Source organism: Leuresthes tenuis, unplaced genomic scaffold, assembly GCF_036924035.1.
Source record: "Leuresthes tenuis unplaced genomic scaffold, fLeuTen1.0.hap1 SCAF_6, whole genome shotgun sequence".
NCBI lineage: Eukaryota > Metazoa > Chordata > Actinopteri > Atheriniformes > Atherinopsidae > Leuresthes > Leuresthes tenuis.
The window spans coordinates 7,246,994-7,267,925 of NW_027325360.1; the positions used below are offsets into that span (position 1 = coordinate 7,246,994).

Consider the following 20,932-nt stretch of genomic DNA (forward strand, 5'->3'; position numbering starts at 1 on the left):
GCACACCCACTCATTCTCTTCACTTCCCTCTGTCCAGTTCCTCTATATCTGCTTTAATATGTTACTTTATTGTGTTGTTTATTTCCCCCCAAACGCACTGACAAAACCTTCACGAGCCATCTGTCACTTTCCAGCTCTGCCTGCTGCTCCACAGGAAGAAACTGCATCAACAGGCTCAAATGCCCACTGAGCGCATTCTCCTTCCACAAATAATTACAGCAAAGCATATCTTATACGGGTTTATAATGAAAAGTTTCTGATTTGTGATTAAGTCATGAGTAAAATCAATGAAGGACTCCTGCTGTCATAACCTGAAGCTTTTTCTAGTTCAGTTTCTCTCCGATAAGGTCACATTTCACTATCAGAGTTTGAGAACACTGACCTTTCAGCTGCTTGGATTAGGAAAATGTCAAAAATGTGAATGTAGATGAAATGGAAACCAAAATTTTACCACCTTAACGAGAGCGGTACAGATGACAGGGTGTCACGATTAATACTACTGATGCTTGGCAACGACAGATGAATGGCCGGTGTTATGTTTACCACAAAGCTGGAGTGGAATATTAGATCACCCATTCCATCTACCCTTTCGATTTAAATATCTGTTTCTATGGATGGTTCAAAAGAGGAATAACTCCATCAACAGACTGAAACGCTCCCAGTGCCTCATAGGAGTCTGAACCTAATTCACATATGTGTTCTTTTAGTATCTGATGACAGAAAATAAAATGCTGCTTCACAACATAGGTCACTGAAAAATTAATGATACATCTCAATATATGCTATCTACATTAAATATGTACAGCACATCAGCTGTCATTCAATATTAACTGCAAGGGAAAGCAGAGAAAGGAAGAAAAATCTTAGCTGGCAGTAAAGTCTCTCAGAAATAACCTATTATGCTTGTTGAGTTTTTCCCTCCCCTTCAGGCTCTTATCTTCTTTGTGTATGTAAATATACAAAGTCCAGAGGCAATAATAAAAGGAGTTATCATCTCTTACGGATGACTCCGACTCCTGAACTATCTCTGTGGAAAATCCAGGCTTTTCTTCTTTTATTTTTCTGTAGAATCATGTGACAAAAACATTTACAAAATGTCTCCCAGTGGCTGGTTTAGTAGACCTTAACCAAAGAAAGAGCAGCTACATCACACCTGGCCATTTCTGACCAATCAGCCTTTTAAGGCAACCTTAAAGATACAGGAGCTAGAACAGTGCATTATATATCCGATTAATCACTGATATGTAGCGATATGTTGAGCATGATATGAACGCATTTAAAGAATGACTTCATTAGGTGCATTTCCATCAGCCTGTTTCGATATTGCATCGGAAAATTATGATTGAAACGCCATAATTCAAATTAAAATCCCCGATTCGCACAAATGAAAATACGCTCGCTAGTGCTGGGTTTTGGTTCGAAAGGGATGGAAACAGCCGTGTTCGCAAGTCTGACGTAGCGCACTTTCACCCCGATCTCTGTTTGGGCAAGGGCATTGAATAACACCTCTTGCCGCCTTCTCCTCAAAACAGCCCCTCTAATCGCCAGGACTAACTGGGCTGACAGCTCCAATACCACTTGCCCAATTCTTAATAAAGGTTCAAGTCCTCATTCCATGGTGATACACTGTAGGGGAAGTCGGTAAAACATTTACAGGCTGGTTGTCATGCCAACCTGCGGGAAAACTCGGACGACTTAGTGGTTTTCACCAAAGTTCGTACTTTTGATGGAAACGCATATGATTCGAATTTCTTTTAATGCGCATTTCCCAATGATTCAAATCACTTTTGGATGGAAACATGACTATTGTGAGCAGGATTCTTAGGGGAGATTTTATTTTTAGGCACATTACACCATGTAACAACAAGGGAAAATTGGAGGAAACCCAGGGTCTGTTTTCTCTGTTGTGCAACATCTGTAAGTCCCATCAACACAAACTAAAAACAAAAGTCCCTCTTTAAAACAGCAACATGAAGTCTAATCCATTGTACAGTTCTGAATGCAGGCAGGAAAAGCAGTGAGGCGTATCATAGTGGGAGCCTGAGAGGTCGATGTTAAAAAGATAACTGTCTTAATGTAGAGGAAAAACAAAAGAGCTGGCCCAGCCGCTTCAAATGAGGCCCCCCGAAAATTTAAACAAGCTTGAATTCTCTAACACAGCAGGAGAGCACACAAGGCTGTGAGATAACACATTTCAGGTTTAAGATTTGAAATCTTCTGATGTGAACTTCCAGCCATCTCAATGGTCAAAAACATACTCCGATTCTCTGACTGAATACGATTCTCTGACTGCTTGTACCGACCCAGAGAGTCAGGCTGTCGGAGTCGTCAGCACTCTATATGCTGTGAAGACTCAGCTGAAACAACCCAACGATGTAAGTTTTCCTTCAGGAATCAGGTCATTTCTTTCAAATGTAACGTAAACAACACTTTACTGAACTTAATTTTTTTTTTTTTATTATCATAAGTACTTCAATCAACCTCACCTATTTAAAAATAAGGTCCCTTTTTTGCCATACTGAACTTGAATATTTCATCATTATATGTAGAGCTTGAGGGAAATGGGAGGTGACACGGTTATGCTGTGAAAGAGAGGAATTTTATTAGTACTCTTGAATTTAGATAGAAATTTAACGCCAGTATGAAAGTTCGAGATCGGGTTTACTAAGCAGTTACGGTTTGTAAAGCTTGCAATTTCTGAGACAAAGTGAAGAAGAGAAATTACATTATTTAGCAGTTGTTTCACAGCATTTATGTTTTAGCATAATCACAGACATAAACACCAAGACATCTTCCCAAAGCGCCACAGCAAGTAGCAACATTCGTGGATTTTAAGTGAAAGTCTCCACTTTAACGACCATGCCTGAATGTGTGCAGCACAGATGCTTATAGAGAACAGAGAGGAGGCAGATGGGAGATTTGACAGATTGATGTGTTTTTCTAGTCGTCCCACCCATACTGACATTGGCTGATGTCTGCACACCCTCTGCACAAAGGATGTAGTCAAAAAACATCCTGAACAGAAGAAAATAAGACCAGAAAAATGCAAACCGAGCAGGTGTCTCTACGGGGAAATACACCACATCCATCTAGGTGGTGTGATTGTGAGGGACTACTTTTGTAAATGTGGTGCTGCTCAGTATCAGAACAGCAGTGCTACGAGTGAACTACTATACTGGCAAGCTCTGCAGCTCAAGCAGAAAATGAACAACTCACCAAGCAAATAAGCCATTAGTTGAACCGAGACAGATGTTTTCCAAGTGTGTTCTATCTGATGCTCCACTTCTCTTAAGGTATGAAATTCATGCAATAATCTAGCATAGTGAGACTGTTCATACATAAAGTAGATTATGCAGTATAATCAATCAAAATGCCAAGAGGCTGCATTGGTTTTTTATTGAAATGGTGATAAGATGCAGTGTACTTACCTGCAGTCTCAGAGATATAATGTTGGCATACAGCATTATGTATTTGCTAGGCTACTCATTTAAGAGAAGAAACCGTGTGGTGACATACATTTGTAACTGCGTCAATGTTTGCTCCAGCCAGACAAAGATGACGGACAACCTCAAGGCTCCCGTTGTTGGCGGCCAGGTGGAGGGGAGTTCTGCCATACTGGAGAAGAATAAAGGAAATTTTCAGATCAACACAAGGTGACAGGACAATAATAATAATAATAATAAAAATGCAGAAATCACAACATCTCTATCCGCCCTGGATTCACATCAATTCTCTGAACTATGTTGGCAAAAATGTTTGTGTTCGAGCTGCATCTCAGAAAAGCTTTCCCGTGGCAGAATAGATTAAAACGGATTGTGTCAAAATAGAAAATTAAATCGCCAAAAGGCAGAAATGTGTGTGGGAAGACGTGCCTGGCAAAGCAAGATGGGATCTTCTGTCAAAATTTAAACCAGGTATGTGAGAGCGCTTTTAATGAACCAGCTCAACCGTGAAGCTCAGCGTAAATTAGAATGTAGAAGATTTTAGTGATAAAAAAAAAAAGTGTTGGCAAGAAGCTCGAATTGCTGCTCAGGTTAATTTTAACACAATTCTTTGTACTAGAGCTGGAGTTCTGAACACAGTCAGGGTACCTTAAAAATCCTGAAACTCGATGCAGTTGCACTTGCAGAAAATCCCCCTTTAGTCCCTTTGATACATCTGCTTTCCATCGTCATCTATCCCTCTGTTCTGCCTGTGATTACGCCTTATTTGAAACAGCTACACTGCGCAGTATGTGGACACACCTATGTACTAAAGCCAAACAAGTCTGTTTAACATTTGATTTCTACACCACGGCCAATCATTTGCAAATAACAACTCGTCTTTTGGGTGGATCTTACACAACATTCTGGATCAGAGCTGCAGAAATGTGCTCACTTATTCAGATAGAAGAACATTAGTGAGGTCAATAACATTACTGTTGAGAGATCAGGTCTGTCTTACAGCTGGCATCCAGTTAATCACACATGTATTGAATGTGATTGAGGCCAGAACCCCGAAAGCCAGTAAAATTTCACACAAGTTTGGAAAGCCATTTTTTCATGGTCATTATCGTTGGAGGAAATGCAGAATAATCTGGATCACGATCATTCCACTGAACTGCTCTTTCAGGAAACAGTTAAAAGGGCTGTGAAGAGAAAATGATCAACATGACTAATTGATGTGGTATAACAGGTTACACAATGTCACCAGAAAAACAACAGCTGGGTTTAAAGATCATGTGAAATGGCTGTCAAAAACCAAGCCAAAATGTAGGAACAGTGTATGACAAAAAGTACACTTATGATCCAGCAGCTTGGAGAGGCTTCGTTAACAAGTAATCGTTTTCTGTATGACGTTATCAGTCTCTTACATCTTTGTGGAGGAACTTTGGCCCACTTTTCTGTACAGTGTTGCTTCAGTTCACTGAGGTTTGCAGACATTTGCTTTTGCACAGCTTTCTGTGGGGGGGGAATCATGTGTGTTTCCAATTTCAGTCAAGCTTCAACTGTCAGACAAATGGCCTCACAGTTCACTTTAGAATACTTTGGTGTTCATCTGCAAGGTGTCCAGGTCCTGAGGCTGCAGAACAAGCCCAAAGCGTCCTTTGTTTTGCACATCACTGTGTTTAGGAACATTACAGCAATAAAAACTTCAGCACAACGTTGATAAGTTATGGTGCTCGATTTCAGAACAGTGCAAGTCACACATTTATAGTACCTACTTTCAATCATGGAGTCCCTCTTCCAATGCAAGATGGCGGATGCCCCTCATAGGTTTTGTGAGCTGACCTTTCATTAAACTAAAATACTTGAGCTAGATATTTCTTCAGCGTTTTTTGGAAGTTGTATCCCTGAAATTCATAGGTAGTGGGGAACTGGTTTGGCTCACCTTGTTGGGCAGGTCGAGGCTCGCCTTGGTGCTGCATATCGCCATGACAATGGGCAGATTTCCGTCCTTGCAGGCGATGTGGAGTGCTGTGTTGCCATGGCGATCTTGCTGGTCCAAGGGACATTGGCGTTTGAGGAGGCAGCGAACAACTTCAACCTGACACCTACGTACAGCCAGGTGGAGAGCGGTGTGGCCGTCCTGGAATCAGACACACAGATTCAGCTGATTACTGCGCAGTGGTTTCAGATAGGTAAAGTTCTGTTAGACTGTGACCTGCAGAGGCAAATGTGTGTTTCTCTTAACAGCTTATGTGCTTTTGGTTGGAGAATCAATTTGCACGAACTGTTTATTGCTTGTTTTTTTTAAAACATTTTTAAAATTTTTTTTTTTTAGGTATTTTCTGTGCAGGCTCACTGAGCGGAAAGTTTCAGCGTTATCATCATCGCCATCTCTTTTATTGTTTCTTTGTAACTTGTCAGACTCGTTTTCACTTCTTTTTCACTGTGGATTGTTGACTTAATCAGTTTCACATTAGGAAATGACCAATGTCACAAATATATCCTCTGCTGTTTTTTTTACATTTAGAATATATGAATTAGAAAAGGTGAACAGAAATGGTGTAAAAAACTACAAATCTATCTCCATGCTCACTTGAGAGGTGGCTTCTGCCTATTAAATAAAACAAGTTGATGTGCATAGGCAGGATGGAAACAACTATGTTAAGAGCATCTGATGTGGAAATGATTAGAAATAAAGACACTGTTTCCAAACAAAGACAGCAAAAGATAAACTCTAAAGGACCAGTGTCTTCCAATATATGATATTACATCACAGATATTCCGCTGCAGTTGTTGTATGTATTTATTTTGTCTCCAGCCTCTACAAAGACAAATATTGTAGTCTGTATAGCCACACTCTGGGAACACTGTGCACGCTTGTTTGGTTTCTATAATGCAGTTAATGAAAACAGGTCTTGATTGCCATTTCTGTTCTGCAGCTTTTCAATAGATCACTTCATATTTGCTTTGTTAACAATCCTCTCTAGAAAAACAACATAACTTGAACGATCATAACCCTGCATGCAGTACTGAGAAGGTAGAATCAGACAATAGTAACGTTACGCCAAAATAAATCCATTTAAAGAGTGATCACCTTGTCGGTCGCTCCTAGATCAGCTCTGTGCTCCAACAGGCACTCTACGATGTCCGCAAAGCCCCGAGCAGATGCAGTCAGCAGCGGACTCTCCCCTTCACGGTTATTGGCGTCCACGTTACATCCTGCCTGGCAGAGTACTCTCGCAACTGCAGAGTAGCCGTGCCAAGCAGCACAATGCAGCGGGGTCTCCTGCTCCTGGATATCGAAATGCATAGGAGTTAAACATCTGTCTTTCTAATAACTACTGAACCACAATAATTCATTATTATGCTGCTGAGGGAGTGAGGACTCACCCTGTCTGCCAGGTCTGGGTTGGTCTGGACGCTGCACAGGTAACTCACCACATCCACATTACCATAGCGAGCTGCCACATGAAGAGCTGTCTCCCCGGACTTTTAACACAATAATGGGATAAAATGCTGTTTGTTTTTTTACATGTTCTTCATGTAGAAAGTACCTTTAAAATACTGACGTCCAAGGTTATTAAATTACACAACACAGTAGTAATGTGAGTTATGGCAGTTAAACGCCTCCTCCTGTTAGTCATGACATTTACTCAGCAACTTTCCAGTTCTTCCATGCAAACAAGACCATAAGAGTTTACTCCTCTGAAGTGAAACTCATTAGAAATGGATCTGCCAGTCAGAGGAGCAGCTCGTCAGCAGGCAAGCTGTCTGGATAAAACTATACCCAAGACAACAGATTCACTTGAAGATTGGTAAGTGGACCACTGAAAGCAAATTCTAATGCATTTATTTTCAAACATCCGGGACCAATTTAAACCAGGGAATTATATGACAACAAAGCAGCTTCAGGGCTTCTAGTTTTCCCTTTCTCATAAGAAACAAACGTGGTCACACACACACACCTCAACGTGCGATTTGAGGGTTACAGTGTAATAAAGTAAGATGAAACTTTAATGATGCCCGGACAGGAGTTAGATAATAATCAGGAAAATGCCCGGAGTGCAGACTGACTATGGTCTGTTGGAAGAGGACTGAAATGATTGAAGAGATGGAAAACACTTTTGGGATTTTGTGTGCCTGAGCACGCTCTGTGATTGAGGCCCCACTAGCAGCATCAAAAGCAAACACACACACAACCCATCTTTCCCTGCAAGACCTGTTTCTATAGCAACAACAAATAAGCTGATAAAATGCCAGAGTAACTGGTTTTCTCTTCAGGTGTGTAAAATGTGTGAATGAGTATGTTACTGATCATTTAAAAGTAATCCTTTGGAAGAGATTTTGTGGGTTGGAGGTGGTAAGGAAGTGGTGATAGATACAGCTAGTAGGAGAAATGATGTGTTTATCTGTGTGCGAGTGTGAGACACGCAGAGAGGGGAAGAGAACCCACTCACCTTATCTTGCACATTCAGAGGGCATTTCTTATCATGGAGGAATTTTAGGGTCTCGACGTGGCCATGTCTCGCTGCGTAGTAGATAGCGTTGGCTCCACTCTGAAGGTTCCAGAGAAAAGAACATTACCAGATTTCATCTCCGATTTATACTGTAAAATCTGTGAGTTTTTGTCTGCAGCAAGAAGATTTAAACACATCCCTCTAAAAAACTGCATATCACATTTCTGCATCCAGCACCTAGAATCATATTTGTCAAGGTGCTGCCATGGTAACTGTTAATAACTGCACCTTCCAGAAATTTGGTGCACACATTTGTTTATCCTGACTCCTCTGGAATGATACAAACCCTACAACTCCAGGTGAAGGAAGCAGCAGGTTTGTCTGTGGTTGGGTGACAGGAATCACTGCGTTTCACCTTTTTTATGCCACTTCTTGCACTTTTAACCCAGGGTATCTGATGTTTTAAAGAGCTAATTAAATAGTTTACATTTATGCTTAAAAGTATTTGTAAAAAATTTGATTTATAGTAACATCTGGTCAGACACTTTGCAGTAAGAGAATTACCTCAAACGGGACTACAAGATAGAAATGAAATGTTTAGCTGCATAATGAATGAAAAATATACCTAAATAACCCCTGCTGCTGTTTCAGAATTAAATAGAATTATGACAAGAAACAGATTTAGCCCAAATACAATTTTCAGACTGAACTTCTTAAAACAAAACAAAGATAAAGTGGCAATATTCAATTCTTTAGATGCATTTCTAAACAGGCCTGTAGCTTTCAGGTTCTAAAACTGTCTGATCATTTTCAGATGGAGGGATTAAAGACAGAATCTCAAAGTCAGCTCAGAAAAGATGGAGAAAGACAAATCTCTAAACCAATGCACTCATTTAAATTGACATGAGCCAAGTTGACGGTTCTGAATGAAATCCATTTAAGACACATCTGTCTAAAATACTGCAGCTTTGACTCATTTAATTCCTGTCCATGAAACTCCTTCAATTGTCTGAATTACAGAGACAACAACAATCAGAATATTTACCTTGTCATTAGCCTGGATTTCTGCACCTTTTCTCATCAGCACCTCGATGATCTGAATGTTCCCACAGCCAGCAGCAATCAGGAGGGGAGGAGTCCCGTGCTACAATAAACACATGCATACTATGTGTTTAAATTGCAGTGATAACAGAATGCATATTCAGGGTTAAAAAAAAAAAAAAAAAGTCTTCTTTACGGTTAAAACACTAACGTCACTTCCCCACATCATACAAGGTGCTAGAAACAGCACCTTCCCCCTCAAAGCAGAATGAAGAGTTGTTAAGCCTGAACATGCACTTCACCATTGTCTGACGTATATAAAAACAAAGGATTTCAAGGTTTTATGCACTAAACTCAAAAACTGTTTCCTGCATTTTCGTTTGGACTGTGATTTTGGAGGCTGCGGGTATGAACTCATAAAATGAAGGCTTTTCTACTCAGCCTGCTCTCACTGATACAAGTGAAGTGGACCAAAATAATAGAAAGGCTGTTCAACAGCACCACACATCCACAGAAGAGCTGAGTAAACGCCTCTCTAAAATACTCAATAAAAACTGAAAACTATAACCTTTATGAAGGTGGCATTTATTGGCATTGTTGACATTTTCCCCCACTTTCAGAAGCTTCAAATCTAAACTTTACGGCCTGTTTTACAGGTGAACATTTTTTCTTCACCTTTTTTTTTTTTTTTTTTTTTTAAACACTAAAATCTAGCAACAACAACACATGAAATTCATGTGATTGCAGAGTCTGAAAATAAATCAAGTAAGTTTCAGGAACAGTTTCTGAGCCACAGCTATGTGTGAAGATATGCGATTTTCCTTCATTTCATTTCTGTTGTTCATGAATAATGTGTAAAAATGGAGAAAGTCAGATCTGTTATGTTTTGGTAGGAGGGCTGGATGTTGTCATGTAAACATAAGCATGTATTTTATTGTGAGGTGTGAAATATTAGAGGATTACAAAAGTATCTTAACTTTTAAAAGATGTCTTAAATCACAAGGTCTAAAACTAATATTCTATAATGTAATTGTATAAACTGCAGTAAGTTTGCACAAAGTTCCAGTTGTGTTCTCGTGATGCAACACTTTCATTCAGTCACTAGAAGAAACAGCTATGTTTGCTTTGGGCAGAAAATGCAAACAACCTGTTAACTTACTCTTCAATGATCAGGTCCTTTCTTGAGGACTATGAATTTCAGAATGTAACATGGATTAAAATGGATTAAACCAATCACATTTTTTAATGAACAGAACATTGTTGATGGTCACCTTGTTGGGTTGGTTTACGTCGTAACTGTTCAATGAGCCAAGCAGATGCTGCAGACCAGGTACATTGTCATCATTAATGGCGTGGATGATGGCCTTCATCACAAAGGAGTCCTCCTCATCCTAAACGTATGTGAGAGACAGTTCAGAAACATTCATTCTGTCAGTCTTTTCCATCACAACTCTCTGAAGTTTCCATCTTTTTCTGAAGCTTGAATCCACACTTTCACAAACAGCTGAATTGTCTTTTGCGTCTCCAGTTTGACATGAATTGCAGACTAAGACTGTCAGAAACATGTGACCCAACAACCTTGAGCCAGAGTTGGCTGCACAGCGCAAAATCAGCTGTGAGGCACTGCAGCTCAAAGAGACTAATAGAGGAACGACGGGGAGTCGAGGAGGATAGAGGAGTGGAGGGGATGGAGGGAGGCCAGTCTGATGGGGCATTTGTTCAGTCAAGCTTAACGCTCCAGCTACATTCTTCAGTACAACCTTCCTGCTGGGCAAGCCAAGCCTAAAGCACCCCCGAGAGCTGCAACACTACACAAATATGTAAGAGCAACAAACTGCCTGCTGGGAATTCACTGTCAACACATTAGCTTGGAATCTTTTACTTCGTAGAGAGGAGAGTGAGGTGAGACTGAAATGCATTTAAAAAGAAACCCCTCATCACTGAACCTAAAATCTGGGACAAGCTGAAACCATAGATTATGTTATATGATGAAGCATTTAGGATTACGTCAGTTTAGTTGGGGAAACTAAAACAAACAAAAGATATTAATAAAGTATGGTGACACAATGAAACCTGGAGGGTTTAATCTAAAGGCTGAATAAAAGCACAAAGAAAATAAATATATATTTTTTTTAATTGAAAACACTGATAACTGACAGCAAAACAAAATGTACCTGCAACAAAAAAGATGTGATTTTATTTAACATCTTCGTGTGTATGTGCATGTTCTTGCATTTGTAATAGAATGCATACTCATGTATCTGGTGGTCATGTGTATATATATATATATATATATACATATGGCTTGGCAAATATTAAACTCTTTAACTAAATTCTTTAATTGCGTTCATCGCATGATTTCCTGTAACTAGTCACGATTAATCGCATTGTTATACGCAAAATCCAATAATGAATTCAAAAGTAGCATATAACACTCTTTTATTGGAGTCATATGATCGAAGTACTCTGGTGATAAGACAATTCAACGTTGCAGTGCTTACAAATAACTTTGGTTCTGTCGACTGCTCCATCTGGAAGAACTTTGAAATGAAAATGCTTTGAATAAAATGTTTGTTTATCCCGATTCATCCGCCATTCTTTTCTTTTCTGACTGTTTCCTGTGAGCGCCGCAGCAGTAACATACTAAGCTCACTCACAATGGACTTTTTCAAAATAAAAGCCGGTGAGCAACAGACTTTTACAATAAAAATAATAAACAATAAAAACTGCATTAATGGGAGACAAATAATTGTCATAATAACTATTTGTATCAGGGATATTAGCTTATACAAAAACAGGGAATCATAAACCAAACTAATAATTTCACAAGAGCAAATACAACAATACTAAAAAGATCTGTTAGAAAACAGCATCTAAATGTTCTTTTAAGCATCTTTTCTGTAATTAATTAATAACGACCACCTCACCACCAGAAGCTGGGGTGTACCATAGCAAAGATCCATCACAATATGATGGAAAAAGCACAAAGTATCAGAAAAATAAACATGAACTCTGTTCTACATACATGTAATGACTTAACAGCACCTCCCATTGAAACATCTGATAAAATGAACAAACAATTTATTAATAATTAAGCAAAGAATTACTTTCTTCCAATCTTAGGATACTTTTATTCCTTGGTGCAGAAGGCTCCAAAAAGAAAACAAACAACTTCTTAGCTTAAAATTTACAGCTGTGGGGCTGTAAAAAAAAAAAAAAAAAAAAAAAAGGACACTTAACCCTGACCTGCTCACCAATAAAGTCAATAATCTAAGAGAGCTCACACTGCTGCTGGTTAGACTTTAAAGTACAGGAGGCGTCACATCCTCAATGTGCATCGTTCTACCTGCAGTCTCACCTGAAACATGAGGAAGTTTCTGTCATCTGGTACCGATGACATTTATATAAATGATTAAGCTTCTCACAGAGGCTGAATAATTCATGCCAGTGTTAACTTAGGGACTTAAACTTCTTACACTAACGACACGAATGCTTCTCTGTTGTTGTCCGTGAACAAACTAACTCTATCAAAGACTGATAATTCAACAGTAACACAAACATGTGACCTGCAGCACTTAAAGGGAAATGAGGCAAAGATCAATTACTCGTAGTAGCTTGAGATTCTCAGAGATTGCCAAATTGGAAATACCAGAGCTGAAACTGAGATCTTGGGAACTTAATGAGCCAATCCACATCAATGAAGAGTAATTGAATCTCATTAGCCCGCCAGTCTGCAGTCAATTACTAGAATTTTTCCTTTTTTTAAACAATAGACCGAGCAGTCGAGATGGTGGCGATGGCTCCGTTGCTGTAATTTAATGTCTTGATGGTGTTTCAAGCCACAAACTAAATCAATACAAAGAATTTGGATAAAGATCTCAGCTGTAATGTTGCTGAACAGCCCCATCCTGTTTTCCCCCCACATCATAGATGATTTTAAATCAGTTTTTTCATGCATATAAGAGTAGCAGAGGTCCAGGTCTTACCAGCGTATCGTCGCTGCGCGCCACACTTATGTTGCTTCTGGACAGGAAGGAGCGAGACAGGCGGTTACATAAAGAGATGAGTCGGACGGATTGCTGGAAAAAAAAAAGAAAAAAAGAAGAATGATGGTTCATGAATGAGCACAACTTCACGTCATGTCATGTTAAGGGGGCTGTCATGTTTCAGCCGAGTGCATGTAAAGCAATTTTCTGCTCTATTTAACTTTTTTTACTTGTAATACATTCTTGATAACCCACTGACCCTCATGGTGTTAGGGGATTTGGCTGTTGACATTTTCCTGCGATGCATCAGTAAACTTGATGCTAAGGTGTACAGTATAGAGTTGTCCAAAAAGGTATTATAAGTGGCTTTGAGTTCCATTGGAATTGGCTCATTTGAAGCTTCCAAAAAGTGCAAATGTATTTATCAATATAGTTCTACAAGGATACAGCATCAGATCAGTTGATGAACCAGTAAAGGTGGTTTTAATGAACTGGATCATGATTATTCAGTATTAAGATCAATCCATCCATCATCTACAGCTTCTCCGGGGGTCGGGTCGCGGGGGCAGCAGCTTGAGCAGAGAAGCCCAGACGTCCCTGTCCTCGGCCACTTACTCCAGCTCTTCTGGGGGGACCCCGAGGCGTTCCCAGGTCAGCTGAGAGACATAGTCTCTCCAACGTGTCCTGGGTCTTCCCCGGGGTCTCCTCCCAGTGGGACATGCCCGGTACACCTCACCAGGGAGGCGTCCTACCAGATGCTCGAGCCATCTCATCTGGCTCCTCTGGAAGCGAAGGAGCAGCGGTTCTACTCCGAGCCCCTTCCAGATGACCGAGCATCCCACCCCATCTCTAAGGGAGAGCCCAGACACCCTGCGGAGGAAGCCCATTTCGGCCGCTTGTATTCACGGTCTCGTTCTTTCGGTGACTACCCACAGCTCGTGACTAAAGGTGAGGGTTGGAACGTAGATTGACCGGTAAATCGAGAGCTTCGCCTTCTGGCTCAGCTCCTTCTTTACCACGATGGGCCGATGCAGGCTCTGCTATTAAGATCAAGTTTTCGAAATATCATTTGGTCAAATTATATTCATACTCTTGGTTTATTTGTTTTGGAGCATTTTTATTCAATGAAAATTGAGAAACTCGGTCAGCTGGTATGAACCGAAACCTGATGGTTACGTTGAGCCAGCAGCAGCCAGAGGTGACATTAAAGTAGGTCTGAGGAGACTTTCTGGCAAGAAGTGAAATTCAGTAAATACATGGCAAGTAAAATGTGTCTTTCTCAGTGAGTGTGTGTCTAACAGTGGTAGAAAAATAGAACAAGTAAAACCACTTACTTTCCACTTTCTCCGAGCTGCAAACTTTTTGAACTTTTCCATATTGACGGCAGACTCCTTCCTGCTCAGCGCTTGCTGAGTGTCTTTTGGCTGATTGCACAAACACAAAGCAGACAAGACACATTTGGAACAAAATTAGCTTAAAAAATTCAAGCCGTTTCAAAAACCAACGTCTACCACAAAAAAACAAAAGAGAAACATTTAAAAAATAAAAAATAAAATCCAACCTTGATCCAGGGGTGCTGGAGGCTGTCCTGGATTGTCATTCTCTTTCTGTGGACAGACACATCGAAGAGATAAAGAAAGATATTCAGCAGTGTTGATGGTGAAAAGTCTTGTTCAGGGATTTTTGGCCACAGTGTTCACACACAAAGGTATGAGCAGAATCCTCCTCAACCAAGGTTTCAGTTTAATCTAAAATGAGAAAAATATGCCCTTGTGTACAGGTGATGAGTGTCATACAAAAACCTTATTTATAAGGCAGATTAACTATAAAAAAGGCCCTGATGAATAGGGGCTTGTGCACTATCAAACACTATTCCTTGCCAAGTCCTGACATACAGTTTTTACGCATCAATGGAAACTAGAACAGAATTTTTATCCTAAAACTGCCAACAAAGTCTAAAAGAAAGAAATGATTATGATAGAGTTTTGATTAAAATCTTTACTGAGGAATTGTATTAACTATTTAACGTAGTTTTTTCTGCTTGTGCAACAACTGCAATGAACCTCAGCCCAAAAATACAGCTGTGGCACATGGCAAGTGTTTCTCCAGAATATGCTCCTCACTTGATGTCCTAGTTTGGATTTAATCATAATTGTGTTATCTACAACAACAATTCACTCATTTAAAGAGGAAGTTCGTTTTTTTTTTTTTAACCCGGACCTTATTTCTGGCATAAAATACGTTCATCTACTCATCGATAACATTTTTAGTCAGCGTCCTTTGGATGCTATTTAGATCACTCGAGATCATGTATATCCATATAACGGGAGAGAACGGGGCATAGACAACACAGTCTCTAAATAAGGCATTATCTGTCTTTATCTCACCAATAGTACAAGATGAATGAATGACTGAATGTGTACTATTGCACTGTTAGTTCCGAGCTGCCGTGTTGTTGTTATTGGGGGCTTTTTACACTTTCCCTTAACTTTCCCTTAAATACTAAAGTTCTTTTTGGTGTTTTTTTAATCAAATGTCGTCTAAACATTTTGGGGTTTTTTGACGGTTGGCTGGAAATGACAGGATATCTCACAGTAAGTCATTTTATCAGTTAGCTGGATCCCTTGTTTTACTTTAGTTTCTCTAGAATACTTTATTTCCTTTTTTCAAACTTCCCATACATAAACATCTCAAATGAAGAACTGAGAAAACCTACCATGAAAAACAAGTTATAAAAAGTAGGAACTACATGTACACATAGCTCATTGTCAAATTAACTTTATTAACAGAGTGATATCTCACACAAAAGCTATCAGCATCAAGCTGATATTTAATAAGCGAGTCCTAAAGGAACCTGCTGTGGCTGACAGTGCAGACACCACTTCTCTCTCCCTGGTCCCCACATCGCATATAACAACGGTGGTAAATTACCAATGAAAAGAACAAGACTTTGTTCAGTAGAAGTAGATCTAACATTATCCATCACAACCATCAGGGAAACTGGTGTGGCCACTAGAAGCACCGCTTTCTGCTGTCTGTCTCGTTACTGCAATGTTCATGTTTCTAATTAAAGCTACAAACCTTCACTTTACAGCCCGAGTCCTTGTAAAGCTTGGTCGTGTTTTGTGGTGTTTCCACATTTTAACTGAGTAAATTTACCAAATGTGTTGATATATTACATTCGACAATAATGCAGGTGAAGCCCTTGCTCAGTATTATGGTGAACAGCAGTAACACCCTGTTCTCATCTTAAGATATTCTTCATTAATCCTCCTACTGGCTGAATGAATATCTGCTCATGATGCAATTAAAAGGCGCACTCGATTGAGTATTCCTAAAAGCCCCATTAGATAAAATTCATAAAGTTAGTTTCTTGATTTGCCCAGTGTGTTTAAAGCAGCCTGAGCCTTCCCTCCGCTGTCGCTTCCCTTGCCGAGTCCATCTAAATGAAATTACCTCCACACCTATAATTATTCACCTTTGTTAGCCGCCTCGCTGTTGCTTCACTGCTCTGAAGGAAACAGGAGTAATTATGAGTGAGAAAATTAGTTCAGATGGCAGTTACTGCCTTTAAATGCAGCTGCAGCTATTCAGATGTTGCTACAGCAACTTGGTAATGAGGGAGAGACACAGTCTGAACAATTGTAGGAACCAGTGCTCGTGGGAATTTTGTATTATTTGTAATTAGAAATTTGTAGTTATTGATAGTACATTGACTACAATCAATGTTTTTAAAAAAGATGTGTCTGAAAGTTTACCACAGACATCCTAACAATATCGTTAATGTTTTCAGCCCTTATATTTGTGTCATAAAAATTGGATATTTAACTGGCAACTAGGTGTGATGATGATCAACAAGGGTGATGCAGCTTCGTGTGTGTGTAACGTTTGGGTCATCCAATCAGTTTGTTCCTGACTTTGATGGAGTTTAATTTTTTTAAAGTGCCTAACTTTAACTTAATGTGCCCAAGGAAGAATTCTCAGGTTCTGCAAAACAAACTATCAAACACATCTGCTTATAGATATGAGGATAGCATTAAAAATGTAGTGCTTTTCTAGAGTTGTGCACTTTGACTGAATATTCCCATCATTGACACACCTACAAAGCCACAGCAGGGTTAATATGGATGCCAGAGTTCAGGGATTGAACTACCTACCTTCTTATTAGTTTAAAAACACTTTCCTCCTGAGCTAAAAGCCCCTCTTTAGAGTTAATGTCTCTTTAAGTTTAACAGGCTCTTTGTCACACATATCTAATGGAAACAGCTAGGAGGACAGACCATACATACTTTGGATCTTTGACAAGAAGCCTTCTTATGAAGTCTTTGGCCAGGTTGCTGGTGTTGCTGAAGAACTCCTCGTCAAATGTGTAGTCCACGGCCGAAACGTTGGCCAGCGTCTCTTGCTTGTTGTCGCCCAGAAAAGGAGAAGCTCCACTCAGACTGTAAAAAGGAGATGAACAATAGAAAATGAACAATGAGGATCTAAAAATGTACTCAGTAAACAAAGCTGTTAATGAATAAGAGAAACATCTAAAAGGGAGACATTTTAGAAACACACCAAAACAAAGTGGGGATTTTTTTTCATTACAGGATCAAGTCTGCATTTAATAACTTCAACAAACTCTACAAACTAATACTTTAACAGTAATAATGCTGTTTCATCAACTAACTTATCCCAATGGGTCTTGCAATTAAGGGAGAAGGAATTCAAACACTTTTTCTGGTGCTGATAAGCTTTGACCCTTGAAACTGAGACCTTGGCACTCTTTGATGAATGAACGTGATTACAGAGCTTTGTAGCAACTTCTGCTGACTCATAAATCCAGCTTTGCTATCAAACTGAAGTATTTAGTGTGTGTTAGTCACAGTAAAGCCAGCTTGATGGCTCTCAGATCGGCAGGAATTTTATTTGCACTTTCACACCTCTCAAGTGAATGCACAGAAAAAAAAAGTTGATGCAGTGAAGGAATGAAAGACAAAAACAAGTTTTAATGGAAAAGCTAATACAACAGCACAGAGAGCTGAAGGGTTATTCGTGTTGATTAAGTGTCAGTACTCTGGAGCTCAGGTGGTTAAACCAAACACTAGTGCGTGACAAACCCCAACCTTTCTTTTCCACTGAAGCTTCTACTCGTCAGCACCAGCTGCTAATTAACATGCCAGATGGGAGAGACTGGGGGTGGTAGAGATCAAGCTGAAATTCAGCAGAAATGTTGGGAATTACAGACTGTCTATGGCACAGCTGCTGACAACAAACAAGTATTTTAGGCAGTTTTTCCACAAAGCTAGTAGGAATGTGTTAACTCAGGACTCCCTATGAACATTTTATCCAATGTTTTCCCAATAATGCTTCTCCAACCACTGTCCAAGACATAAAGCTGCAGGTCTAATGATACAACTACAAAGCTGATCATAGATCATAGACCTTTGGCCTAAGGTGGCCTGGTCCCAGGTACAGTATGAACCATGTTATGCTCAAACATGGTGTATATGTATTGGACAATCCATGACTTGTACAGAAGTCCAAAAACAAAGCACCACTCAGGTTCAGATCAGGGAGGGAGTTATTCCATGTCCCAAGAGTAAAGCAGTTGCTTTGGTTTTGACCCCCCAGGCCACATTTCGAAGTGTCCTTGGGCAAAACACAGAACCCCAAAAGTGCTATACAAGTACAATCCATTTGCCAAGTTTGCAACGCCGGGAGTTGGCCTGCCCAAGCTCCTGCCGCTTAGCACACATTGCACCAGACCTTGAATTTCCTCCCCCGCAAGTGGTGAGCTGAGCCCCAGGAGCCAGGGCCTGAAGTTGCCCCCCAGGCCTGCCTGCAGAAGGATGTCTCGGTTTTAACGGGCGAGGTGTCTTCTTCTTGTGTGTTCCTTTCACTGTTCCCACGTGAACTATACAGTGCAACACTGCCCCACGATTTAGAGAGGTACTGCTCCGTTTGGGTATGCATCTAGAGGGTCTCTGAAAACGTACCACTCAAGACCAATTTGCCATGGAACATCCTACTCTTCGGATCATGGGGATACTCAAACCCCTCCACCACATTAAGATGGTGATTCTATGGAATTTCACATGAAATGAATCCAACTTGACAACCTGAATCCCAAATTAGGACTCCAGCACAGCAGAAAAGCACCACTGGCTGATTCATCAGTTCAAATTATTTCAAGTTGTGTTATGCAAAGCCGGTCTCCCTTTTAATTCCTATGAATTTGAAAGGTCAGCACACCTCACTGTTCCTCTGCTGTGATAATAAGTGGCAAACCATCTATTTCCTGCATTATCTACCAGATCTGTGACAGCTGTACGAGTGGTTAGCATGAAGAGGGATCGTGTATGTATGTACACAGCATGTACGTGAGCATTTCTGCACGTTTTAGATTGTGTAATAAAACATTTAATTTTTTTACATTTACATTTCACAACACCGACACACTCATTTTCTAAAGTGAAGCATGTAATGTTGACAGCAACACGTTATGCAATGACAGGATAACATTTTTAGGTTTCCTTTACTTTCCCTGGATTCGACAAGCTGTATTTTTATTTTGGTGAGAGCACTCTAAATGTTTGTGTGGGCACATTGTACACATCCACTGTGCAGTACAGTGTAGACATTTTTGCGTTTGGATTTGTGTAGGAGACACTCTGACGAGTTGTTTGGCAGCACAGAGAGCTTTATAGCTTGACATAAAGAGTGGAGGGTGACATCAGCAAGAGACAACGGCAGGTGATCAGTTGATTGCCAAGGGCAAGACCTTTTCTCTTGTTGCTCAATCTATCTGTGGAGACATGTCTGCAGTTGAAAGTGGAAATACTCAGGGGTACAACAAAAGCCTCTGGTTGCAGAAGTCAGGGTTGGTTGTTTCAGTTATCACTTTCCTAGCAGGATTCTATGATAACAGATCACATGCGTAATTTTTTCACCTAAACTGGGTGGCCGTGGCTCAGTGGTTAGAGTGGGTCGCCCAATAACAGGAAGGTTGGCGGGTGGATTCCCACTCTCGCCACTAAAAAAAAAAAGATCGGTGAAACTGACAGCTGGAGGGGTGACAGTCCACAGTCATGCACTTAAAAAAAAAGGTAACTATTTTTCAGTCTCACCTGATATAAATATGTAAAGAAAAAAAAAACATGCCTTATTTTGAGAAAAACGACAAAACAGTTTTCACACTTTTCAGCTTTCTGAGCATTACAAAAAGTAAACAAAGATGAGAAATAGATGAAGCCATGTATTTACGTTTTTAAGTCTAATAGGACATAAATTAGGCACCAAATTTATCCCAATTATAAAGAAATATTAATTTGTGAAATAGAATCTGAAGCCAAAAAATGTTTACCAACAAGAAAGAACAAATGAACAAAAATAGAAACATGAAACAACCAACATAAGGCGCCTCAGAAATGTGGCTCATATATCACTGATAAACAGTTAATAGGCAGGTAAAATATTTTGCTTTAAATCAAATTAAATAGGAGCAGCTGAAAGAATTTCTCTCGGTTCAGGCTATTACATTATTCATGACAAACAGAGACGAGACCTGGGCCGGCAAGTTCAATTACAGAGAGGTCAAAGAGCAGCCTTTAACCTCTTTATGTCTCATCAAACAGTCTGACTGTCACGCTCGGTGAGTGATGACGCCTCGAGGTTGGTTAGAAAACCCAAACACAAATCTGAAGGTGGCCTTTGTTAAAACCCTGCAGGGACAAAGGTTTCCACCATCATCCACAAAAACTGCTGGGATTTCAGATACTTACAGGATGTAGGTGATCACTCCAACACTCCTGTAAAGAAATTAAAGAGAAAGAAAGACAGAGAAAACAATTTAACATCATGCAAAATCGAGAGCAACTTCGCAGCAGATGCTCACCATAAAGTCAAACTCAGTGGGAGGCTGATTGTTTATTTACTCACCACATGTCTGCCTCCAGGCCCAAAGGTTCATAGTTAACCACTTCTGGAGCTGCAAGACAAATGACCAAAAACAGAAGAGTCTTAATATTTAGGTCAA

The 20,932-nt window shown here is 39.9% G+C and overlaps 1 protein-coding gene across 3 annotated transcripts in view; it reads right to left on the reverse strand.

Annotated features, from left to right (window-relative positions):
- dapk1 (death-associated protein kinase 1) overlaps positions 1-20,932 on the reverse strand; it is a 66,575-nt gene that overhangs the window by 12,855 nt on the left and 32,788 nt on the right. For all 3 annotated transcript variants that reach the window (XM_072387353.1, XM_072387355.1, XM_072387354.1), the window contains 13 exons: positions 20,836-20,884; positions 20,679-20,705; positions 17,202-17,354; positions 14,474-14,519; positions 14,247-14,336; positions 12,913-13,005; positions 10,198-10,317; positions 8,931-9,029; positions 7,886-7,984; positions 6,819-6,917; positions 6,523-6,720; positions 5,371-5,568; positions 3,517-3,615 (listed from right to left, as the gene is read on the reverse strand). In XM_072387353.1, the coding sequence (XP_072243454.1) occupies positions 3,517-3,615; positions 5,371-5,568; positions 6,523-6,720; positions 6,819-6,917; positions 7,886-7,984; positions 8,931-9,029; positions 10,198-10,317; positions 12,913-13,005; positions 14,247-14,336; positions 14,474-14,519; positions 17,202-17,354; positions 20,679-20,705; positions 20,836-20,884 (1,370 nt within the window). The remainder of the gene's footprint in view (positions 1-3,516; positions 3,616-5,370; positions 5,569-6,522; positions 6,721-6,818; positions 6,918-7,885; positions 7,985-8,930; positions 9,030-10,197; positions 10,318-12,912; positions 13,006-14,246; positions 14,337-14,473; positions 14,520-17,201; positions 17,355-20,678; positions 20,706-20,835; positions 20,885-20,932) is intronic.